Source organism: Micropterus dolomieu, linkage group LG13 (genome assembly GCF_021292245.1).
Source record: "Micropterus dolomieu isolate WLL.071019.BEF.003 ecotype Adirondacks linkage group LG13, ASM2129224v1, whole genome shotgun sequence".
NCBI classification, from domain to species: Eukaryota; Metazoa; Chordata; class Actinopteri; order Centrarchiformes; family Centrarchidae; genus Micropterus; species Micropterus dolomieu.
Genome location: NC_060162.1, coordinates 15,454,153 through 15,481,136, shown reverse-complemented (window position 1 = coordinate 15,481,136; position 26,984 = coordinate 15,454,153). Strand labels below are relative to the sequence as shown.

Here is a 26,984-nt window from a genome sequence, read left to right as displayed (position 1 = left end):
GGTCACTGGGGACAGCAGAGGACAAGGAGAGGTTAGGAGAGTCTGTTGAAGCCTGCAGTGGTGCCCCAGCAGTCCACAAGATCACTGGACAAAAAGGGGTAGAGAGAGCCACCACACTGCCTGCTAGATTTTAAGAAATTACATAAAAAGATAAATCTCTTTTTTCACATTAAATTGTTTCAATCATCAATAAAGGCCAAAATCCAGACTAAACCAGAGTAAACTACTACTTCTTGCAGTAAAGCACTGGCTGCTGCTGGCTGCAGGGGAAGCACATACTGAAACTCAAAGACATTGAAAAGCAGCTGTTAACCTTCAGACAACAGCAACAACAACAAAGGCGAATGTAATAATGGATGAACCTAGGGCAACATATCTTGAAAAATATTCTGAGGATGATAAGCAGTGTAAACATATGTAGAGCCAAATGAATATGTTTCTTTAAGGTAAGCCTAAGTCCATGTTGTGTTATGTTCAAGGTTTTAAGCTCTGACTGAATGGCGTCAAATCAGCCTCAGGTGAATAGCAGAACGATATAGAAGGCCATAGAGGAGGAAAGAGCTGCTCCTGACCGGAGAGGTTTTACTGAAGAGATTGATTATCATTGGTGCAGGCCTTTTTCACAGCAGACGTTTTGAATTTGCACATAATGTTTCATTAGCGATGATTGGATGACTGTTACTGCATGATGGCAGGAATGAAATTATATCCAACTTGGTCAGAGTGCAGTGGCCATGCTGAATTTACTGATTAAATAGTTTGGAGGAGAGAAGCGTTTTCTGCATATCAACTAGACCTGTTAAGGACATTGAAGCAATGTGAGAACTTACAGATCTCCTTGATCATTTCAGCAGGCTTAGTGTTTGCCAACAACTGCATTAATGTCCTGCAGTTCATAAGTAAATCATCCTGTCCAATTTGTGTTCACCACTTTTGAATTTCTGATCAAAAATTGAGTGCAAGGCTGCAAAACCTTGAGTGAGTCTAATTTACTTTGGAGATATGTATAAATATATATATATAGATAGATATCATCCTCTGTTCTATACCAGTCTGTTCCTTCACTTCAGCCACTTTCTTGGTTCCTCTGGCACTTTCATTGTCACTTCCATCTGTCCACCAGATGCCCTCCCTCCTTTCCACATCACCTGACTGTCCCCCCATGTACACACCTGTTCCCACTTCTCTTATCAGCCCTGCAGCTACCTAACCTTCCACTGCTCACCTGTTCCCACTCTCCCTCATCAGCCCTGCAGTACTAAACCAACCCTTTTCCACTCCCTTTCTGACAGATTATCCTGTTATGTTACTATGTGCATCATGTCTTGGGCCCCCTGCGTCTGTCTGCCTTACCTGTGTGTTTTGGGAATTCTTTTTCTGTTTTCTTCGAACTTTTGCTCCTTGTCGAATCTGTGTTTGCCTGTTTGCACTGCATTCTCTGGTTTTGACCTTTGCCTGCCTCATCATCCCCATAATCCTGATGTTCACTGAATTTGTTAATACAGTATTGTTCTGCACCAGTTCTGCCTATGTTAGAATGCATTTGGGTCCTCTGGCATCCTAGACCATATTTCAAAATAGCTCAGCGCCTACAGAAATAAAATAAAATATTAAACTTAATGAATCCCAGTGGATGATGTGAATCTAGCACTCCACAGTTGCTCTCTTTGCTCTATTTTGGCTCAACAGTTAAGTTGCAAAGCTTATTTTTCACACAGACAGCTGTTCTGGAACTTTAAGTAATATCAGTATTAAGCTAAACTGATATTACACCCTTGTTTCAGATTCACTTCAAAGGACACCTTACTCATGTTAGTGCTTATAAAAACTGATATTTAAACATCTAAAATTCCACAAAAAACCCTAACCCTTTCAAAACTCATATTCTATCAGGCTTCAGTGGTGTGAATGTACAGGTGTAAAATATAAGTAATGCCATCATAAATAGGACAGAGAGTTGCCATCTCATCAACTCTGAATTTCTTCCTCCTTTTCAGAGTTAGGTTTGATTGAGCTTCAAAGATCTACTGTGTGCCACATCTCTCTAACAGCACACATACAGTATAATCCAGAGAGAAATCAGATGTCATTAGGGGCCAAGTTGAGCTTTTGATGAAAATTGGTATTATTATAATAAATTGTATATATTGTATGTGTACTATAATAGTTGATGAGCTGTGTCTAAAGCAAGAAATGGATTGTATTATGTCTCTTGAAATGTGGTCCATCCCATATGCTGCATCATTATTCAGTGTTCCTCCTCAATACTTTAATCTGATCATATGTCCTTGAGTGGGTTTAAGGCAAGCACGTAATATTTGTCCTTAGTTGGCCTATTTCTGTGCTCTTTTAGTTTAGGATTTGTATGTTTTAAAACAAAAACAAAAACATGAAAACCTTTTTTTACAACATATTTTTCTCCAGAATAAATAAAGGGGAAATAAATCAAATACAACATACGCAAACATCTTGAGTTAATACAAAAAATATGTCTGAGGACAACATTTGAGGTGTGCATGCCTGTGGCAGCTACAATTTAGTTCATAATTTACACAGACAAACACACAGTAATCATATTTGACTACTGAGATATTACGCAGAAATATGCATAATACAGTAACAGATCAGTGATAGGTGGAGAGTTCCCTGTGCAAAGAAAACTGAGATGACAGATGGGCATTTAAAATCCATGGAGATTGGTGATGCAAAATCTTTTGACAGCAATTACTGCTGAAACTGTCAGAGCTTTCTATGCAAATGAGTTCTTGTTAGCGACTTAGATCCCACCCTTATTTGTAGAATAATGATCGTTTGCCATTGTCTCCATCTTCTACAGATACTGATTGCAATCCAGAAACTCATATTCAGTTCTCATAACTTGAATGGCAACGTGTTCAATATTTAGTGCATATTTGACCCTACCTTCAAGATGTCAGTCATGTTTTAAATAGTCCCAATTGGAAGCTACAGGCACAGCCAGAAAATTCACTTTTCCACAGGTGAATGAAAAAAAAAATTGAAAAGATGAACTGGTGATTGCGAGAGAGAGAGAGAGAGTATGAGAGAGAGACATTATGTGAGCTGTTCCAAGGTTAGAGTAAGAGTCAGCCCCTGGAGGGCCGTTCTGGACTGACTGACGGGCACAGACCTACTGATAACATACCCATTAATATGGAATAGACTCCAGGAAAAAAAACTCATATGGGAAGGCCAAAGCTGCTGCTGTGAATTAAAATACAATGAAATTCAAAGCTCAAAAGTGCACAGTGTAACAAACTGGAATACAAATATTGTTCCAGCTACTTGCAAACAGCAAGAGTATGAAAGATTTGTTCAAAACCCCATGACAGCTGCTGTGACACACAGATATTCAAAGACAATGCCTGACAGTAGACAAATGTGGTCATGGAAACCATCAGTGTGAAGCACACACACACACACACACACACTGATCTGAAGTCTGTACATAGTTTTATCTTCATTCAAAATGCATGTGAAAGACTGACTGGCATGACTCACAGTCGACAACGCTGCTTCAATGTAAAACACATTTTCTCACATAAGTCAGCTGGTGCCATGCAGACAGTTTCGGTTATATTTGCCCAGGTTTTGAGATATTGCTGCCGACAGTTTCTTTAGAACTATTTTCAATCAAATAAATAGTCCTAATTACAACTGTTGAGTCCTGTGGATTATCAAGAGTAATGGATTCATGGCTTCTGAAGAGAGATTTTGCTGTTGAATTTTTGGGGTTGTATTGGTGAAGAAATCTCAGACATGGAATTTCAAACCCTCGTCAAATACGTTCAATTTTATGGGATTTGCTGTCATTTTAGTCCAAATGAGCAAACAGACAGACAAAGCTTTAGCTTCATTGTAAAATATAACTGTCATTTGGAAAGATGGCAATGTGAAATAAAAAGTGTAGTAGGCTAGTAGTAGCAGGATGAAATAACAATTCATGCTGATTAGCTGAGTTTAAAACATTAGTATTAGATTATTTCACAATTTGACTCATTAACTGGTCACGTGGGAAAGTTGAAAAAAACTTTAAACATAACACTTTGCACTTTGCAACATTGCATATTGTCACCATTTATGTTGATGTAACAGTTGCTCATTTACACATTCAGCAGACACGGAGCAACATTAGCATTCATTAGGAGTCATGTTTGTGGTCAGGGTTCTGGGTCTCCTCTAACACTTGAGGTAGAGGAGACTTGAGGAAATATCTGGCTCTTTAGCTGCTAAATGCTCCACCATGTTAACCTGTTTGCTGCTGGGCAGGTAGTGCTCAGTGGGTTTTTAGAGAGTTTTTAAAAAATAGCTTCCTGATACAGCCAAAAAAGATGTTATCAGAGTGGAAAAAGACATTAAAAGTTGTAGGCTGAATACAACAAAATAATGGCCTGAAAGATGTTAATATGCTGAGGGGAGCTGCAGAGTCTGGTGTATGCTCAATCTGTTGGTTCATCACTATGAATGACCCTTTTCACGTACAAGTATGTGATCCCAGGTTAATATACAAATATTGAGTAGCCGCTTCAAATCTTAAGCCCAAGCTGATAGCCAGAGTCCCAGAAGACGTTCTACAGTTGTTTTCTCAAGCTGAGTAGAGCTTCTTGTGACAAGAAACTGAACTTTATATTTAAAATCAGTATAATGCACCTTTAACACTGACGACTTTGAGTCTCCACAAGATACCACCAGAGGCAAATGAGAAAATGTGGTTTTTTTTAGACCTGCTGTATCTTGATGTTTCTGGCTGTATCCCCTGAGGTGTACAATCACACTTTCATCTGACTCATGACACGTGTAAGTTCTTTCCTTACTGCAAATAGACAAAACTCATTCTGCCACCTGGAGTCTTTGTGGGGTCCAATCAACTGATGTAAACAAGCACAGTAGGTAGCTACTGACAGGACCCAAGAATATTGAAGTAGGGAAGGCAGCAATTATTACAGGGGGAAAAATGTTTCCCTCTTTTTAAAGGTTAAGTGTTAAGTATTAATGTTAGAGCTAACCCTAACTGACACATTTTCTGTAGTTAAACACATATAATTTTCTGCTGGCAGGGGGCACTAATATTAAAACAATGACAAATGACGTAGTTTGATGACATGTCACGAGGTAGGATGGGATCATAGGAGTTGTTGTCTTTACCACCATTTCCTTCATTGCAGTCAACTGCCTCCGGTTCATCGTTCAGGAGGTTTTTACCAGGAGCTGTGTTATCTGCAGAGATCTCCTCCTCTCCAAAGCAAATGGACTGCCTTTAATGTTGGCTGACTTTGTTTCTCTGATGACTTAAGATCCAGACATCGGATGACTAAAATCCTTCATCCAGTTAAAATATATAGTTTAAAACAACACAAAGATCTCTTCAAGACTATAAAAAATGAAATGCACCGTTACCTTAAACTCAAGAAAATACAGTAGACCTAACACTGCAATTAAAAGCCTAGTCCCAATTAGACAGCCACGTTAGGGTATAACGTAGGTTTAAGAGTTTTTCTAGCAGAAAACCTTACATATTATATCTTTAAATCTGAAATTTGTGTGGAAATAACAGTACAGTAAGATGAACAGTATAATATTATTGAGGATATTTAAACCTGTAACCAGCTCAGCTGCTGCTGATTTGGTCAAAACTGTAAAGAACCCTGAGTGATAAAAAAAAACACAGATCTGTTATGACCTCAACAATCATATCAGAGTCACCTCACATCAGAACCTGTGTGAGTTGGGTGTCTTTTTCTGGCACTGAAACTGCTGTGGGTGGAGCCCTCATACATCAAAGTGAGCAGGGCTACTGCATATTCATCCTGAATCAAAACCTCTTAAAGACCCCATCCAGACCTCTCCGGGCTGCACATAGTAGAACACACATAGTTGTTGCTTCTTTTATACTTGTTTTCATTTCTGTTTCGAACACACCTCCTGACAGGAGATGGCTCTGCATAGGTTCGTTACATGTAACTTCAGAGAAGCATAATTGCAGCATAAACCATCAGCAAATTAGTGTTTGGACTTTTTTTGGTCACTTGGTGGCAGCAATTAATAGCCTGGGCTTTTATTTGCTTCAATCACTAAACTCACCCTGCCTATATTTGTGACAGGCATCTACAAAATTAACTGAACCATTCAATTGTGATCATTCTTACGATGTATATCCATATCGAAAAAAGGTAACATTTGTATTTGCAGCACCAAGCAGGTGACTAGGTAGGCTTTAAGAGGTTTTATACATCCAAAGAACTTCTATAAAAACCAGACCAGGTATCTAATTGAGACCTGCGTTTATTTGTCTAAACGTGTGGCCACCCAGGCCAGACAAAAGGAAGAAGCATCTAATTGGGTCTATGCTTTTAATTTAAGTTTTATGGTATTTCCACTTTTTAAGTTGACATGGCAAACTTGTTAGCAAACAATAGTGTTTTTACCCACCCAGCAGGCACAGAATAACACTTGGTGAACACAAGTCCAATATTCACACTCTTTGAACTCTGTTCAGGAGGATAGCGACAGACTACGAGATTTTTCACAACCTGGAAAACCAAAAGTTATTCTTTTTGTGGCTTATTACTGACCTTCAAAATGTCAGTATTAAGTAAATTATTTATCAACCAGCGACAGACTAAGTAGTTGTAGTTGTTGTTACATAGTTGTAACATTCTGCCAACAGGCATTTAAATCTCATATCAATCCATAATGATCTTGAGCTTTGGTATTTACACTCCCAAGACATCTAATCACCAGCCTGCTGACCTGAGAAGTGCTCCATACAGTGCATTACAAGACAAACTTCAAGATGATTAGGCCTACATGTAAACTCTGCAGTTTATGTAATTAGTGTTTCTCATACGTGAAAGCACTGTGAGGCACACTTACGTGAAATTAGTTTTTTAGAAATACACTTGAATGTTGATAATGAAGCCCAGTGTGGCCCTGGCAGCAGGTGGTTCATCTCCTTGACTACTGATCACTCCACATATTTGCATCAACAACACATTAACAACATATTTCAGCATTTTTTGAAGGGCACCTTCACCTTTTTTTTAATACTCCCACTTATGCTGCTAACTCCATCTGGTTTGGTTGGTCTGTAATTTATGATCTCAGCAGCCACAGGCATGCTTTTCTTGGATGAAAGTATTGCACTGGCAGATAAACATGTTGCTTCCTACCAAGCTGTGCTCTAAACCTGTGATCATTTTGTCACCGTGGATAAATTTCTTCTAGCCCCTTGGGCAGTGATTGGATTCTCTTTCTTTTTCTCTTTCCAGTGTCTCACAAATTTACAAATATAGCAGTGTTGTCAGTATAATGTGTGTGTAATGTGGATGGTTTTACAGTCTTGCTCATCATAAGAGCAGGCAGAATAGATATAGTGTTCTACTATTTTCCTAGGGTATGTTTGTAGGCTATGGTTACATGCAGTGAGATTATTGTCTTGTTAGTTTTTAATCTTAACAGTTGACGGGTTTTGCCGCCTCTACAAAGCCTTGTTCATCTTTTACCTCTGAAAGCCAGAATGAGTCCCACTGTCTCTAAGTAGGTTTATTTTTATTTAAATCTGTGGCTTCCTTCTAACATTTTGGGCAACTTTCCAGCTCGTGCTCACACCTGCTGCAAAAAAGAGAGAAAACACTGACTTTGTGTTGTGCAGGGTTTCTTACTTTAGGTCCATGCTAATTAACAGGAAGAAGAAAGGATGACAGTGGAGGTATAACTGCTGCCTGACTTCCATCATTCATTCTCCATCTACAATGAAAAGGTCATTTTTTTTTTAGAATTTTCAGCAAAAGAAATTAAACGTCTTAGCCTTACTCTGCCATTAGGAACCAGAGAACATATAAATGTGAATCACAGTGCACTTTAAAACCTTTTATCCAGGCATGGTTTGTGAACAATGGAATTACTGAAGAACTCACTTCAAGGTAGGAGTTTAGGGCATGATGCTCTAAATGGAGACATTTCAAAAAGCTTTTTTTAAATAATAAAAGAACAAGGGGGATTGCAGCAGTATGTTATGTGCTAACTATTTTTCACTGAGCTTAAAATCCAGATACATCCATAAATATCAAGTAGAAACACTAAAGGACAAATGGTGACAGTTCACAATAATGAAATTGCTTTTGGTCACTTTGAAGGTCAAGACAAGATACAAGATACAATCACCCAGAACAACATGTTGTTTTTTATTCTCCATATGCCCACAGTTTGCATCGGAAACACAATGATTAAAATTCCTCATCCATAATCAATGAGTAATGCACACTTTCTGAAAACAGTGCACTAACAGCACTTTAAAGGTGAAGGTGTTAAATCAGAAGGCTACTGGAAATACATCTGTGCAAAAAACAAACAAGCAAATAAAAAATCAAACCACTCTCAGATAGAGTCCTGCACATGTCTGGGAACAGATCAAAGTACTGTTGCTGTTATTATCCTAAGATGTATCAGTCATGACCACTAACTAATCAGTTCAACATCAAACGTCATCAGCAAGTCCAACCCAGACATTAACCTTTTTGGGTCTCTGCCACCTTATTGGCTTACTGTCATTTCCACAGACATCTCTCTCTCTCTCTTTCTTCCCTCCTCTATATCCCCCTCTTTCTCCTCTCTCTCTCTCTTCTCTCTTTGTAAAACTGCAGCAGCTTCAGCGGAGACGTGCACAAGGACAGTCTGCTCTTCATACTCACACACTCACACACTCATCATTACACTGAGAAACGCCAAAACAGGTAAGTTACCGAGTGTTTTTATTCATCTGTATTTGTTTGTATGTTTGTTAATTCGTTTTTTGCATACCTCAGGCATTGTTTCTTCAAGACTGAACAAAATAACTGAATAGAATATAAATATGATTAGATGAATAATTTCTTAATAGTTGCAATAACACATAAACCATTCACATTATCCTCCTTCAAATGCCAATGTGCTTAATATGTGTGTCATAAAAGTGAGAATTTATTGATTTACACTTGCACACTAGAATTATTATACATCAAATTTTTGTTTTTAATAAATGTGCTTTGAGAGATGTTTTTATGGGTGTTAACAGCCTTATGTGCTAGAGATCTGTTATGTAAGACTTCTTGACATTTTAATCCAGAAGTCATATACTTCTTTAATCAAGGCACACTTTGCAAATAACATGGGAGATAAAAAATGAGGATGAAGCTTCAAATACGGTTTTAAAATGATTGAGGAAGGTACAAAATCTGTGAATGTGTACAAATGTATCCCAAAGGAATAAAACAGAAAATCTGTTTGTTTTTTTCCTGCACTGAGACATCCAAGTTGATAACATACTGTGCCATTTGGTTTGAGCTCATACTGTATGTGTGGCCATTTTCAAGGAAAGCCATTGCGCTCGTGGTTCAGCTTTGAAATGAAAGTGCTTCTTTTGCTTATAAAGCTGAAAATCTGAGCATTTAATTTCAGCAGATACGACCTTATGAACCAGATTTTAAACAGAATTGTTCCACTGATAAATAGCAGTAGTCTGTTTGTGAGAAGAGCACAGCAAAGTCAGCGTCCTATTAATAACTCATTTTATAATTAATTTCCTTTTTAAGTTATAAATACATGTAGTGGCTACATTGCGGAGTTTACTGCATAATTCTGTACTTAGTGTACTGTAGGTGTAACCCATCCACTAGATGTTGACCGTATGTATTCAACTGTGAAAATTAAAGTGTTCATTTACAGCCTGCAAGCAGAAGAAATAATCTCTATTTGCCTTTCAGTAAAAAAAACCTTCCTCACTGTTCATGAATATCATGAACAGATCTGTGATCTTTGCAATTAGCTGTAACACGGTGTAAATTCATTTCATATGGTCCCAAGGCCCCTCTCCACTGACAAGTGAGTTACATTAAGTCATACTAATTTATAATAATTAAACAACAATTGAGCCATAGAAAGGCCAAACAGTCACTGTTGATGTGGCCGTTGCAAATTTTACAACGTGGCAAGGTGAAAAGATCTAAAACAATTTAATTAAATCATGTGAAAAACATGGGAAACCCACATTAGCAAAGAGGAGCAGTGATAACATGTAATCCCTCACCAAAACTGACTGAAAGACTCTTAACAGGACATATAAAACCAGCACAAGCTATGACTGTAAAAAAAATAAATAAATAAAAATAAATAACGCCCATTAAGATGAATCAACGCAAAAATCACAACAAAAAATATAAATTATGGGCTTCATCAAACAGTTTGTCACTGGTGAAGTATTATTTTGCAGGCGTTATGTCTGTGCCATTAATAAGGGATGTGACAGGTGCTAAGGGTGCTCATATCATATCATTTATTAACAGTAAAACTGTGGATACATCCAAAGAAGTAACACGTATTCTGCATTCACTGACCACAGAATCAATATGCACACATTAATATTATATGCATACAATGGTTTTATAAAACAGTGGAATCCTGAAGACACTAAACAGCAAAACTTTTAATCTTTTGTTTCACATTATCGTTGCTTGATGAAAGCTTTTATTTATTCTGGATTGTTTTACAAAAGCAATATCACACTTAAAGAGTGCGACAATCATTAAGGGAAGCATCCTTGTGGCTTTTACTTCACACAACCAACCAAGACAATATGTAATTTAAAAAGCAAGTTTTTCTTCTCTTCTAGCATAATAAGACTATTTTAGTCCCAGACATTGCATCAGCACGCTGTCGTCAACATCATGCTTTGGAGTAATTTTGCATTATTTATTATTTAGAAATCTCATGTCATACAATTTTACCTTCCTTTAATTATCTCTGTGATTCATTTGCCGCTAAGTGACTGTGACAATAATAATCAGTAAGGAACAAAATATTTTTACTGTTTAATAAAATGTGTCAAAACCCAGCATCTCTGTCATTTTGAATAAACACTCTTAATGCTGAAAAGTGGTAACATATACTGCATGCCCTCTAAATGCAGACACAACTCTGTAATTTGATGTTTTCCACATGTACATTTAAGTGCAGGATGCACAATGTTAGCTATTCACATTCAAATGCCTTCACCCTTTCATAAGGTGCTCTTTGCCTCTAACTGCAAGAATGTGCTGGTGTTGGTAAAAGCATCGTTCTTCAGCAATGGTCTCCTATTTTGTAAATGTCATGGCCTGTCTCAGAATATTGTTTGAATGTTGCATTCAAATTAAGATTGAATACACTCATTTGACAAACATTTGACCTTTAGCAATGTTGTCAAAGTTCTGTCATGACAGCTGCAACCTTGTTTCACGGTGTGCAGGTACTGGCAGAGTGAGCTTTGCTGCCATGGAGGGTAATCACAGTGGTTTGGCTGGAAGCACACAGCTGTCTGTGTCAGGAGAACAGAAAGACGGACACATTTATGAGGTTGCGGTGCAGAACAACTCCACCAACCGCAGCTCCCAGTTTGCAGATGTGGCTCTGCTGCAGACGTTCAAATCCCTCATCATCCCCTGTTATGTGCTCGTTGTGGTGGTGGGAGTCTTTGGGAATTACCTGCTCCTCTATGTCATCTGCCGAACCCGCAAGATGCACAATGTCACCAACTTCTTCATTGGAAACCTGGCCTTTTCTGACATGCTCATGTGTGTGACCTGCGTCCCTTTCACTCTTGCCTACGCCTTCAACCCACATGGCTGGGTTTTTGGCCGCTTGATGTGTTATCTGGTGTTCCTCATTCAACCGGTCACAGTCTATGTTTCAGTCTTCACGCTCACTGCCATTGCTGTGGACAGGTGGGTGGAGATGTTATGAATTATTTTTATTTATTTTTTTACTCTTTGTCCTTCCCTTCAATCCTCTTCAGTTTAGGGTCTCTGTTGGTTTGTGCAACACAACTGCACGGCCAACAATCTCCTGAAAAATGGCTAAACACGACTAAAATATGACACAATTCAGTGCATAATAATTAATCTAACAGACTCCTCTGGCTTAATATTAATCAATGATCAGGTTTTTGTCATGCAACAGACTGATCAATTAGAAATTTTACACAGTTAAGTCAAAAATGTAGTAATAATACATGTAGCTGCATGAGTCAAACTCTAATTTATTTATCACGCTTTGGCAAGATAAATCCATTTGTGAGTTCATAAACAAAGACCGAATGCAAAATAGTTTGGGCTTACAGCAGTATGTGATGGGACCGGACAAAAACCCAATTATTCAGCTTGAAACTTTGTGCGCAGAAAAAAACAATCAGCTGCAAAACATGTCCTCAGGTGGCCTCCAAGATCCACAGACGTTGCAGCTCACTGCTCCACTGCTGTTGTATCACGTACACCACTGCTCAATCTTTAAGTTTAAAATCGTAATGTTTTTCCTCTTCATCTGTACTGGACTGTAACAGTCCAATTGTCTGCTCTGTCTCTGTAACTTTTAACTTTTCTTGCTTGTCTTTTTGTGAAACACCTTGTGCTGCATATCCTCCATAAAAGGTGCTTATACTATGACTTTATACTCATAGACTGTATATAAAAAGGTTATACTGTTATATTATTATTATACAGTGCAGATTGATCCTGTGCAGTAACTCAGTTAGAGTGTGGTGTCCGAACAATAATGCTGCGATGATGTGTTGAGAAGAAATCCGCTTGACACTGTTCTTGATCATAAAATTTTATTACATCAAGGAATTCAGCATCAATTACAAGCTCTGCAGCAGCTTGGAGAGTGACCCAGCCCGATAACCACTCTGTCTCTCTGTACATCAAACACAGCTTATATAGGACATGTTTAGGTATCTGGTACCAGAGAAGGGTTCAGTACTATTCTGAGGTAACATAACACGGGGTCAGAGGTCAAATTCCATAGGAGGGTTCACTCTTTACACACCCATCAATCATTACTCCCCCTTAAGAGTTCACTGAGCCTCTGTCCAGCTGCTAGAGTGTTATTTTAAACTGTAATGGTCAAATGCACATATGTTATACACCACAAGAGCTAATGAACTAATTTAACATTTATACATTAAGTAATCACATAAGCTAAAAGTAGCTTTTATTAAAAGTGTGCTGCAGGAGTTCAATGTTAATCATGTATTAATTTATACATTGGATCATGATTAGTCATGCATTAATTAAACATAAGTTTTTACCCTCATTATAAAGTACTACTCTTTCTTTCTTTCCTGCAGATATTATGCGACAGTTCATCCCTTAAAGAAGCGTACAACTGTGGCTACCTGTGCCTCCGTTCTCACTGGCATCTGGTTGCTGTCATGTGGGCTGGTTGCTCCAGCCATCACCCACACCTACCACGTCGAGTTCAAAGATGAAGGCTTCACCATCTGTGAGGAATTCTGGTTGGGTCAAGAGAAAGAAAGACGTGCTTATGCATACAGCACCCTGCTGGTCACGTATGTCCTGCCACTCTCAGCTGTCTTTGTCTCTTATCTCTGTATCACTGTCAAACTGAGGAACTGTGTTGCACCCGGCCACAGGACACAAGACCAGGCAGGTGCTCAACAAGCTCGTAAGAGAAAGATCTTTCGCTTGGTTGCACTCTTGGTGTCTGCCTTTGCGGTGTGTTGGCTTCCTATTCATGTATTCAATGTGCTGCGAGACATAGACATTCACCTCATTAACAAGCGCTACTTTTTACTTATCCAACTGCTGTGCCACCTGTGTGCCATGAGCTCATCTTGTTGTAACCCCTTCCTCTATGCATGGCTACACGACCGCTTCCGCACCGAATTATGGAAGATGGTCAAGTGCCGTCATCGCATTGGAGTGCCTGCCAATAACTGTGCCAGTGTGGTCTTGTAATCACCTGGTGAAGAGAATCCTTTGTCGTTATCTTAATGTAAATTGCTGATTCATCTTGAGTACAAGAGTAAACTTTTGTGTGTCACCACACTAATGAAGTTCATCCTCTTTCGTGGCTAGCTAACAATTACTTGTGTTATGTACAAAGATGATTTATTGGCCCAGGGTACCTCCTGAAGAGAACATGAAGGTGTACAGTCTATTTAAAGGTCTTCCCATTAGAGTTTGAGATATGAAATTAAAAAGTATTAACTGTAGTTTAACACTTTCCGGGTTTTTCTGTTACCTCTAAAGGCCAGTATGCCTAATCCTATGTGAACACTCCAGGTTGAATTTTCTGGGAAAACCATTAGCTGTGACTGCATGCTAGCTCATGAGTCTCTTGCCTTCTGGACCCATCCAGCAACAACACGCAGTTAACAAGATGGAGTCCGCTATAGCCAAAAAAACAACTGGCTCCCAGCACAACACAGACTCCAACACAAACTCCAAGTAAGGATAAAAACCACCAACAAAGTTTTATGTGCTGGAGCCCTTCAGGCCAAACAAGAATCAGATCGAAGTTGGGTGAAAACACAGTCAATATCGGAAAGGTTTGAGTCACAGAGAGACTTCTGCTTTGTTTTGAAACCGACAAAACTGACAGAGTTTACTTTCATCCTATTGGACAGGTAAACTAACATTACAGCAAAGCATGTAAAATATATTGTAATGTTGTTCTTTAATTGGCTCAAGTTAGATAACGTTAGCTCGTGAGCTAAACACCGACCAATTGCTAACAATATCCGGTGCAAAATACTACAGTTGTATGGCTTTCCACATTACTTCACCAGCTAACGCGATCCATATTACTATCCTGAGTATCCAGGGCCGCACATAAGGGGGGAAAAGGGGGAAAGCATGCTGGGGCCCAGTAAGTTGTCACACTGCTCACAACTCCAACACTAGAGGCTCTATGTCAAAAATCAAATAGTCATTTTGTGTGACTTCTTTTTCTATGTTCAACTTCCTGTTCACATGTGGTCACGGTCACTCTATTCTGAGGTCAGCATAATTTTATTATTTGTTTGCTTCAAAAGTAAAACATTTGCACTTTACATTTTATGTATTCCAACCTTATTATGTATGAATGTTCAAAATGATATGTCAGTTTAGGGCAAGTTGTTTCAATGACTTTTGGGCAAGTCGTCACATGTGATTACTTGCCCCAGTACAAATAAACACATAGAACATGTTAAAAGAAAATATGTGAAATTCTGTAATTACCTCTGACACTAGTATTGAATGATACTGTAAATATAATATTATACTCTGTAGTTTACAGCAGCAGCCATACGCCTGGACAAGACTAGTATATACGGTCTTATACCGTAGGCATGCAGTATGTTAGTAGATACAAACACACACACACACACACACACACTACATGATCCAATTATTCATTTAGTTAGGCAACAAGGTTAATAGACAAATAAGCTTGTAATTGCAAGGAGGAATTTGTTTTTGAAGGAAGGAAGAAAATTGTCAACAGAAGACAGAGAATGGCAGTACACCACCTGGAATAATGTTAAAGGCAGTCAGGCAGGTGAAGTTGAAGAACAAATCAATCAGAAGTACAGCTAAGGATTGTGACGTAAGCCGCTGACATCTCTTTTGGTCTCATCTATGTGGAGCCATTTTAATATACAGTATTCGAAAGAAGACGTGGTTTAAGTGCGATGTTTCACCTCAGGCCAGGCAATTTATGTGTGCCAGAACTGTGACTCTAAACACATGTCTGATTAGTCAGATACAGATGTAGGTCGTACAAAAATGCACATTGTTACATTAGTTTGTTTAAAAACCACATCTGTTTAGTTAAGAAGTTATACATTAAAGCAAGTTATCTGCAGCATTACATTCAATTACCATAGATCTATTTGCACTCCAGAGAACATTTGATTTTAAAGTTCAAAAAAGAGGTTGTCCCACTTAATGTGTGCTCTGCCAAAATTTTAGTTTTGAATTAAATTATTTATTTTCAAAATTCTCTAGGCTTGATTTTTGATTGATTTTACTTTCAGTTCTGGTTACAATTTGAAATCGAAATCAATATTCACAATTCTGAATGACAAGTGTTCAAACTATTTGATAATCCAGTGTGACAATTTACCTGCCGATGGGGCAAACTGTCACAAGTGCACACTCTCTATTCTCCATAATGAGATAAGATATGAAGATGTAATTAATGCAAAACTTCTGCCCAAGACTTCATTCTTTCATTTGGTATGGCATTTGTACAATTGTGATGTTCGGTGCTCAGTAAATATTAGATCGTGTGAAAAGTGAAACATACATATGCTTGTTGTCTGTGACGTCAAAACATCAAAAGTGCACCGCATGCAGCAGGCCAAGGTTGATTGTGTTAAATATCTGGGGCTATGGATTGACTCTGAATTATCATATAAAAGCATATTGATTATATGTAACAAGACTGGCTGTTCAATTGGGGTTTTGTACAGGTCAAAGAACTGTTTCACCATGAATGTAAAAAAGAGACTGGTATCTCAGTTGTTATTGCCTGTTATTGATTATGGAGACATTTTGTATCAAAATGCTTCAAAACTGATCTTTTGGAGGTTAATGTTAAATTTAAAAGTTTGTGCAGATTTATTCTGAATTATGACTTTCAAACCCACCATTGTGTAATGTACAATCAACTGATCAAATGTATTCATTTTAAATATCCTATTTATTTACAACAGTTTTTCATTCTGCATAATTCTAATCATATTTATTCTCTTAGAAGCAATAACAATCTTTTTTTTTTTCATGTTCCAAAAACTACACTTGAAATAGGAAAAAAGGCATTTAGGGTTAAGGCTCCTAGAGACTGGAACAATCTACCAACTTTCTTGACATCTTTGCTGTATCTAGGTTCATTTAAGAATGCTCTTATTATTCACCTTACAACAGACTGCTCCTGTTAATTATTGTTACTTACTGCTATACTCTACTGTTCTACCATTAGTGTCTAGATTTTGTGGCATGTGCATGGTACATGAGTGAATGTGTTTTCTTTTGTATTCTTGAAATGTTTACTATTGTGTGTTTGATGTTTGCTGTATATTGTGTAGTTTTACATTATTTTACGTTTTTGGTCAGGACCCCCTCTAAAACGAGATAGTACATCTCAAGTGGTTTTTATCCTGGAAATAAATTTCTTACAAAATATCACTGTAAGCAGTGGGAATGAGTCTCCCAGTGTTTCGGACTCTGTGTGTCGGATTCTGCTCACTCATGAGTTTGAGCATGCATACGACTACACACCTGGTTGCAATCTAAAAAACGCACCGCTAGTGGCCGCTGAAAACTACATATAGCCCTTTTAAGATGATATATTGTCACTAGTTAAAATGTCAGTGGGTCACATTATGACTTATCCTCTGGGGACTATGAATATCAACAGATGATTTCATGAAAATCAGGCCATTACTTTTCAAGATGATTTGTCATGGACCATAGTGTTGGTCAAGGGAAACTTTCACATTATTGTGGTGTAGGAAGAAAGATTTTTGGAATCATCCTTTGAAAACATGCATATCCATACCAAACTCCAAAGCAATCAAGTAGTTACAGTCAAGTGTAGATATCTTTCTCCGGAACAAAGTGTTGGATGGACAGATGACTTTGCCTGTTTCTGGGCCATCACTGGAGCATGGACTACCAGCCAGGCAAAAAGATAAATGTTTACTACAAATTTCACTCTTCAAAGCTAATTCAGCATTGATAAAGTTAGAGGAAAGTGTAGAGATTAATGTATCTGAAATATTTAATGTAGTATATTGTACATATGGTGCACATCTGACACCTGTGTGAAATAATGAAAATGTGTTATAATGTGTTATAATGTTTGTAATAAGATATTGGCCTTTTGATATAGAGGCGATCTTACAGGTGTCAGGTTTCCTTTAACAAATGAATGAGGATAAAAATCCAATGACCTACGAAAAGCTACATATGAGTGGTGCATAATATATATTTGATATGAAGAGAAAATGAGACCGTCAGTTCAAATTGTGTTTGGAAAAGGTCATCATAATCCTCGTGTGGTGTTCCTTCTTGGAGCCATGTGGAATAAATTTAATTTATGAACTTGTTCCCCTGGGCTTTAATTTTCTTAAAGCCTGTAGTTGATGAATATGCACCTTAACATCAATTGATTTCTGACAGCACTGTATAATCGCTGTATAAATTAAACCATTTTAGTGTGGTGCTTGGTTCTGTGTTGCTATCTTTGTACTCTGATTTCTTTTGTTTCTATTGCTTCTGCTAGAGATTTTGTACAAAATGTGCTTGACATGGCATAAATGAGTCACGTTATCAACACAATTTAACCATGTGTTGTCAAGGAGTGATAACTGGCTGGTTGGTTACTTTCACTGTCTTCATTCCAGCTCTATTGTTTAGTTTGTGTGGTAGCTGACATGTCACATTATTACACTGTCTTCTCTCTGTATGCATCTTTATCCCTTTCCTGCAGGTGGTGTATGTACATCTAAGTAAAAGATGTGTGCCTTTATTTTTGCTCTTTTCTCCATCACCATGTTCTTGGATGAAAGGACTCAGTGACTGAATCGATTTGGGTGCCCACTGTATACGGCATACTGTCTCTCATTATTATCACCAAACAATGTAAATTATGTATATGATTAGTAATGTGACATGTATCACTTGAGCCACAGCTTGTACTAAAAATATACCGTGGAAAATTGTGAATAAAAATAAAATAAAAAATAGAGGTTGAATTCAGATCAATGTAACTGCATGATGGCCCCAGTTTGGGGGTCACAGCCCCCAGTGCTCCGATTAATACTGGCACCACTGTTGCTGTTACTTTCCACATCTTTTCTAGCTCCTCTTTCAGCCCTTGGTATTTCTCAAGCTTCTCGTGTTCCTTCTTCTTGGTGTTGCTGTCGCTTGGGATTGCCACATCTATCACTGCAGCCTTCATCAACACGATGTCTGGTTGGTTAGCCATCACCAGTTTCTCAGTCTGGATCTTGAAGTCCCACAGGATCTTAGCTCGGTCATTCTCAACTGCCATAGGAGGTGTCTTCCATTTTGACCTTGGGACTTCCAGCCAGTCATGGCAGATGTTCCTGTACACTATGCCAGCTACCTGGTTATGGCGTTCCATGTAGGCACTTCCTGCCTGCATCTTACACCCTGCTGTTATGTGCTGTACTGTCTCAGGGGCATCCTTGCACAGTCTGCAGCTGGGGTCCTGCCAGGTGTGGTAGACCCCAGCCTCTATTGATCTTGTACTGAGTGCCTGTTCTTGTGCCGCCATGATTAGTGCTTTAGCTCCAGACTTTTCCAGCCACTGGTAGGATTTCTTGATATCAGCTATTTGTCTGTGGTAGATGCCATGCAGTGGCTTGTCTCTCCATGAAGGTGCTTCGTCTTCCTTGTCCTCACCGTCGGGTTTCTGCTGCCTGAGATATTCACTAAGCCCTTCATCTTTGGGGGCCATCTTCCTGATGTACTCCTGGATCTTTGTCGTTTCATCCTGGACAGTGGTCTTGACACTCAATAGCCCTCGGCCTCCTTCGCTACATTTGGTGTACAGTCTCAGCGTGCTGGATTTGGGGTGGAACCCTCCATGCATTGTGAGGAGCTTTCTTGTCTCGATGTCAGTGGCCTCTATCTCCTCCTTTGGCCAGTTTATTATACCAGCGGAGCATCTGATGACTGGTTGATGACTGATGACTATGTGTTGATGGCTCGCATCTTGTTCTTCCCATTCAGCTGACTTTTCAGGACCTGCCTTACTCTCTGTAGGTATTTGGCTGTGGCAGACTTCCTTGCTGCCCCCTCATGGTTTCCATTAGCCTGCAGCACCCCAAGGTATTTGTAGCTGTCCTGAACATCTGCAATGTGGCCTTCTGGTAGTTCAATCCCCTCGGTTCTGATCTTCTTCCCTCTTTTTGATACAATGCGACCACACTTGTCCAGTCCAAACGACATTCCAGTGTCGTTGCTGTAGATCCTGGCAGTGTGGATCAGTGAGTCGATGTCTCGCTCATTTCTGGCATACAGCTTGAGGTCATCCATGTAGAGGAAGTGACTGATGGTTGTTCCACTTCAGAACCGGTATCCGTCGCCAGTCTTTGTGATGATGAAAAGAAGGGGCTACCTAAGAAATGTGTAATGTGTAATATATATATATATGATTAATTTAATTATGCAATCTCGTATCCTAGGTCATATTTCAAAACAGATCAGCACTACCCAGGGGCTGACAAATCTAGCACTCCATAGTTACTTTTACAATATGTGCTGTGCCATAGAAGCATGTTTAGTTTAGATTTTCACAGTGTAATCAGTCAAACCTGTTATTCAGGCTGCCATTTACATTGAATTTATAATGGAGAAATCATACCTTATATACTCTCTTAGGCAAAACTTCTCATTGGTAATATAATAAAGGCTACATTGGAGGCTTGGCATAACAGAGGTTTTTGATTATGGTAGGAACACGCAGGTGTTCCTGATAACATTGACGACGGATCAGTTCTATTCAATTGTCGCAGTAAGCCATGACAGTACGACAGCATGCATAATACTGGGACCTTGAAACCAAAACAGCTGAGTGGAATTCGGTCATGATTAATTTTATTATTCAAACATGTGCTATCCTTGCTGTGACATGTCAAAATGTCTCCCGTGAAAAAACAAGAAAAGTTGGTCCAAATGTGCAAAACCAAATTGTAACCAATTGTAAACAAGGTAGATGCTTTTCATCAGGGGTGGTGATGTGGATGCTGTGCAAACAATTTATTCTTGTATTTCCTTTAAAAAAAAAAAAAAAAAAACAGTTTTAGTGGGAATCCTCACACTGCATTTTTCACTGTGCACATCTTGTGATGTGTCCAGAAACTTCTACATGATAATTATTTATTAACCACTTCAACACAACTTTTTTTGTAAGTAAACCAAGTAGCAGCAAAACAACGATACAATCTATTACTGGATAAATTACATAAGGTTGTAGCATCTTCATCAATACATTAGTGGTCATGATTTCTCACACTCAGACAAGGACAGTATCTTCTGTGTCAGAGCAAAGTCTCGAATTTCTTGAGGAGTGCGAATGTATGACTCAATTTCACTGTCAGAGATTTCCTCATCACCAGTTACATCTTTGAGCTCAGGCTGCTCCAGTCTCCTTCTCTTAGCATGAATCACGCACGGAGGAGCAAACAGCACTCTCTTCCCCCAGTTTGGTGCTGGATCTTGGCTCTCCTGAGTGATACTGTGCAGCTCAGGTACTGTGAATGGATTAACATCTTCATCTCCTGGTTGCTGGGTCTGTTCAGCATTCGTTTCACATTGTTCCACAGAGGATGCATTTGGAGTCTGCTCTACAGGCTCAGAGATATGGGAGGGAGCAGTCTCCTCAGAGTCCACACAGCTTTCCTGACACTCTACCAGCAGAGCGTCCTCATGGGTCCTCTGAGCCCTCCTTAGCAGGGTGTACCTGTGCTGTAGAATATCCTCCACCTGCAGAACAACGTTATCCGGCGTCACGGCTTCCCTGAGCCAGGGAATCTCCTTACCTAGCTTACACAGCACCTCCTTTATCTCAGTTATTCTCTTCAAAGCAGGCTTGTGCTTATTGACCTTGGCAATCTGACAGAATTTGTCCAGGGAGAATTTCAGGCGCTGCTTGTTGGGTTTCAAAGACTGCCAGCCCAAGAATATTGCTGCCATCATGATGGGGATGGGTTTACGGCCAGTCACAATCCAGGCATCTGCTGCCAGCTCCACCAGGGCAACGGCCCGTTTGGTCAAGTCCTTAGAGTTCTCAGCCAATTCTTCAGGAACGTGAAGTGAACTTATTTTGTACCTGACAGAAAGAACAACATCCTTAGTAAATATAAAATCTTGATCCCCCTAGGCTGGAATGTATCATTTAAAGCACTTTTTCAAACGCATGATTTAGAGCACTGTTGGTTTTCAATTCTGCCTGGGAGCTTTCCAAATAGACACACTTAACTGTAAATTACTCCAATGAGATTGATTTGGATCTGGGCTCAACTCAGAGTAGCTCCACTAAAGTCCAGTCAGGCAAAAGAGAATTCAACATTTCTAAAAACAAACAAACACCTAACTAAATAAGAATCATCGCTGTCCACTTGTGACCATTTGAAAATAAAAGCTTAATAGCCCTGTCTTTGAGAATCAAAGGCAAGTTATCATAGGCCTGGGTCCTACTTCTATAAAATGAGACTCATTTGTTTAACAGGAAGACAAGAATGGCACTGATGGATGGATTAGTCAGAATTAGCAGTTATTCATCTGTTGTTCTAAAATATAAATAAGTCTTTCTGATCAGCCTAGTTAACCATCACATTGCCGATAAGGTTTCTCCAGTGAAGAGTGACACTTTAACAAACACTCAGACCACTGCTCTTCACTTACTCCTGACAGTGGGCCTCCATGACATCAGTAATGTTGACGGTCGGAGCTTCAATGTGAAGAATCTTGACCATCTCTTGATAAATGCCTCCCACCACCATCGGGTCGGCATCCAGCAGGCAGCTGATGGTTCCTGTGGTAATGGGCCAATTGAGCAGTCTGCAGCTTACAAGCACACAGCAACCAGCGAGAACTTCTTTCTTCTGGAGGCTCACTTTGAGGAAACTTTCATGCTGATAGGCCTGGTTGAAATAGTTCTGTGAGAGGTTCTCGATCTCACTGTGGACCCGGAGACTCCGACATATGGCTTTCACACGCTGCAGACCTGTAGAGAAATAAAGATGTGTGAGCATGTGCGAGTGAGAGCGACAGAACCAACTATATATAGAAGAGCTACTGTGTTATAGTATCTGTAACAAGCACAAGCTCCCCTAGGAGAGAAGATCTCACCTTTAATCAGGTTCATACACGGCTTTTTGGCCACAGCTGTGGTTCGGCTGTAGCTGACATCTGTAAGAAGCACAGAGTAAAGGCAAAATCTAAAAGGTAAAAAAAGTGTTAGAAGGTTGGGATTAGCAGTGATACAAACACTGAGTAAATGCACCTATTACCATGCTATTTCTCAATATAGAAATACTTTTTGAGTGTAGCGAATGGGATAACAGTGTCTTCAGTATTATTAGTGTCATCTAAATGTTGCCAGTTCAAAATAAAAAAAGTAAAACAATTACACTGCTTCATTATGTTTTTCACACTTTTTTTTAAAAAACACAGCAGATAAGGGTACACCATGTCTAGAGAAAGGTTGTGACACTGATTGACCTGGCCAGCTAGTGAGTGTGATCATGTTAGGGACTCACAGTAGGTATGCGTTTCTCCACTTTGTTGCTGTAAAACTGCTTATTTTCAGAACTTTATGCTATTTCAAGAGAGCAGAGTAGGTTTTCTTCTGAATCTTTTGACCCAGAGCTGGATTACCTACCAGGCAAAGTGACTGCTCCCGGGCCCCAAACCCTCAGGGCTCTTAAAAGGGCCATATTCAAGTGTCATTTGCCTTGTGGTAATTTGAGTAATTGCACATTTGTTTGAAATATGCAACATTACAGAACCTCAAGGCATGCCCTCCATTATTACCAGTCTTCTAGAGGGCGCTTGGTCAAAATTTACAATAAGGTACGGCTGCAGACTATAGCACCTCAAGCCACGCCCCCTCGCAGTAGAGTCTGTTATGATTAGCTATCGCCTACCTCAAACCAAGTAGGGTCAATACGTTCTGCACATAAGCATAGTAAAGTAGTTCAAGGAAACCAGCAATGAAAAAAAAACTTTATACAAAAACACTAATAATAATAATAATCTTTTATTGTCCATTTCCATACAGTACGCATGCTAAATTAATTCTCCGCATTTAACCCATCTTAATTAGGAGCACAGGGCAGCCAATACGCCCAAGGAGCAGTTAGGGGTTCAGGGTCTTGCTCAGACACCTTCGGCCCAACAGACTGAGCTACTGCCACATTAACAAGGAGTCACTGCATTAGCAATAAGGTTTTCATTTTCTAATGACCTAGATCCAGTGGGGACGTCACGGTCCTCTGTTGATCTATTGTAGGTTTAGGGGGTTTAACTGGAGGCACAAGCAGCGCCCCTGGTCTACAGTCTGCAACTGGACCCTCCTCAAAATTTAAATGGCTCACATTCCTGAATAAATGTGTTTAATCAACTTACCATTAACAGGGAGGTGAATGGGGGTCCACAGCTACTTTTTGCCAGAGCCCCTTAGTCAGCCAAATGAACACATTTTGAGATTTGTCTGAAAATGTCTGCCTTTACCTCCCAAAAAAAATCAAAGTGAAAGGGATTTGTTTATGGCGCTAATTACGGAGAACATTTACATTTATTGATTTTGCTGACGCTTTTATCCAAAGCGACTTACAATTGCTATTTATGTCAGAGGTCGCACACCTCTGGAGCAACTAGGGATTAAGTGTCTTGCTCAAGGACACATTGACGTGTCACAGTGGATTCGAACCCAGGTCTCTCACACCAAAGGCATGTGTCTTATCCACTGCTCCATCACCACCCCGGAGAAATGACATTTGCATCATTTCTTTGCTGCTCTGTTGTTCCACAAGTGGTGCAGCTGTATTGTCAACACAAAAAAAAGTGAATACAGTAAAACAAAATAGTCCAAACTGACAAACTCAAAAACAAATTCAGGAGAAAAAAAAACAAACTATCTAGTAGCCACTTTAGACTGATCCTCTAGTAGCTGTCGAAGAATGAGAGTTGTCATTTCAATCGATATGGACTTCCAAAAAAGCAATGAAGAGGGACCAAATTTTCCTAAAATCCTCATGTGTGTCCTTCAGAGCAAACTTGTCTCTTTCAAGGCTGTTGTGGTAAAATCTTCTTTGCCGTTATAACAGTCTTTATGGTAGTTAACGCTAAAAGCGATTCAATGTTGGTTCTGGCTGCACTGCAGGACCAGCCACTGTACAAACCACTCTGTTTCTGAGTTACCTTTTAGGAACAATATAATCTGTGTAACAAATTGGATTAAGCTTTCCCTAGTAGCGCTCGATGAATCAGCCAACATTGGCTAATTGCAGTATATTTCAGTATCTGTGTAAATGTCAGCCGGTAACTAACAAGATATTGCAGTACACAAATGCAAAACTGCTGCAGGTTAGAGATAATTTAAAAACATGTCTCCATTACGTAGTTTGTCCATCAGAGAGACAAACCTGAGAGCATTACATTTATTCATTTAGCTGACGCTTTTATCCAAAGCAGCTTACAATTGCTATTTATGTCAGAGGTCGCACGCCTCTGGAGCAACTAGGTGTTAATGGTCTTGCTCAGGGACACAATAGCTGGCGGATGGCTTACAATGGGAATTGAACCCTGGTCTCCCACATCATAGGCAAGCATGTTATCTATGCACCCTCACCACCCCAGCACTGACAAGTTGACTTCTAAACTGTCCTGTTTGATATGCATCTTTGTCACAATTAAAAAACAAACAAAGCTTCATCAAGAACATTAGATTCTTCTGTGTTTACTGGTATGTTTAAAATATACTATTTATAATATTTGCTAATAGTTGTTATATGGTGCTTTTTGGAGGGGGTGGATCATTTATTATATTTAGGCATTTGTCTTATTTGACAACTTTTATAGAGAGAGACAGGAAATATGGGATGTGAGACAAACTCCCAATATCAACATTAGTACAAGCCTCAAACATTTGAGTGCTGGTCGGGCAGTACTCTAATATTTATGGAAGATATCTGTGTATAAACGGTCATCCGATGTCTTTCAGGTCAATAATGGCGGGCGATCTTAAACTTTAAAGTTTGTCGTATAGGTTTTGATATAGTCCTTTGGGGCTTAAAGGGACAATGTGTAAGAATTGAGACTCCACCTGTCAAATTCATATTCCAAACAAATAGGGGGCAGCATATCACATATCAGGTCATAACATCTAGTTAGCTCCATTAGCCGTGCAGATAACTTAGCGGCCCTATTAGCTGACTGAGTCCTGATTGGACACCAGAACTGGAGCCAGGCGAGCGCGCAATAGAATCAGGCTCAGCAAACAGCCTCCGCCTGGGCAGTGTGTAGAGTCAGAATATTTTCACATCAAACTCCGTGAATTAAGGGTTTGTTTCCACCAAACCAGACAAACAATTAGTTTGGTGAAAGAGAGAAATAGGTGTAAGAATATTTCTTATGTTGACATTTTGAGAATTTAGTTTATTAGACTAAGAGGGATGAGACTATCACCGCTTGAGGTACAAAATGCTATTACAATCATAGACTGTGTAACAAGAAGCTAAAGACCTGAGAAGGCAACCACCTGTCACTCAAAGCAGCCACATTCTTAACTGCATTAACTTTAAGTCTTGATATAATTTAAATGGGTAATTGACATAATATAAAGTAAGGTGTGAAGATTCAAAAAGTAAACACTAAAATAAGGCAGAGAATTAAAACGGTGAAACATTTATCAGGCTCAGAAGTGACGGAAGTGAATGTTCTTGAATTGTGTCCTCTTCACTACTGTGACTGTGTCTGACTCAATGAGTGTCTCGAATCAGGTCTCATTATCACTCCGGTTCGTACCTGAACCCCCGACTGGGTCATCGGCCAGAGTTCCCTCGGCCACCACATATCCGCAGTCCACACACACCAGCTGTGTCTGGGCGTACAGATCATCGTCCACAATGTTTGAGGACCCGCAGCCCGGGCATCTCAAACCCGCACGAGACATCTTCCAACTACACTGCCGCCACGTGCGGACAGACGACTTCAGAGAACAACATAAAACTGGTGTTAAGTTAATCCGTGCACCTGCAGCACAGTGACGGACTCCACGCCCGCAATGAGAAACTGTGATCAGCGGTTCAACGACCAATGAACGTTATTTTCTCTAGTCGGACGGGGGCGAGTGAAATGTTTCCGGGCGGATACAACCTTTGTAATGGCAAAGGTTCCGCTTGGTCCTAACAAAAACGGCCATTTCCACAGCAGTCCCTTTTTTTATATCCAGTCTATGAGTTATCCTCACCGATAATAAAACTAGAAATGGGAATATGGCTATTGGAAATTAAACATGTCTTCTATACAATCTTACTTTCCTTTTTGAAGAGATGAAATCCGATATTAGTAAATACAGGAGACTCTCCATTGATAATGACTTTGGTAGATATTATGAACTGTTAAAATTGCAAA

The 26,984-nt window shown here is 39.4% G+C and overlaps 2 protein-coding genes across 4 annotated transcripts; one reads left to right on the top strand and one right to left on the bottom strand.

The window, feature by feature from the left end:
* The first annotated feature begins 11,304 nt into the window (after positions 1-11,304).
* Positions 11,305-13,817, top strand: LOC123982067 (prolactin-releasing peptide receptor-like). The gene is made up of 2 exons (XM_046067421.1): positions 11,305-11,753; positions 13,154-13,817. Exons 1-2 carry the CDS (start codon positions 11,305-11,307, stop codon positions 13,782-13,784), a joined length of 1,080 nt encoding a protein of 359 aa, XP_045923377.1. The 3' UTR covers positions 13,785-13,817.
* Positions 13,818-20,394: 6,577 nt separating this feature from the next.
* On the bottom strand, positions 20,395-26,685 carry brf2 (BRF2 RNA polymerase III transcription initiation factor subunit). 3 transcript variants are annotated; one of them, XM_046067662.1, is made up of 5 exons: positions 26,376-26,685; positions 22,698-22,757; positions 22,251-22,572; positions 20,858-21,675; positions 20,395-20,618 (listed from the first exon to the last, which is right to left on the bottom strand). In XM_046067662.1, coding segments are annotated over exons 1-5 (1,350 nt in total). In that variant the 5' UTR covers positions 26,524-26,685; the 3' UTR covers positions 20,395-20,616. The 3 variants fall into 3 exon arrangements, with proteins under 3 accessions (XP_045923618.1, XP_045923617.1, XP_045923619.1); XM_046067661.1 differs by lacking the exon at positions 20,395-20,618 and having other exon boundaries at positions 20,664-21,675; XM_046067663.1 differs by lacking the exon at positions 20,395-20,618 and having other exon boundaries at positions 20,664-21,675; positions 22,698-22,786; positions 26,376-26,514.
* Between the last annotated feature and the right edge of the window lie 299 nt (positions 26,686-26,984).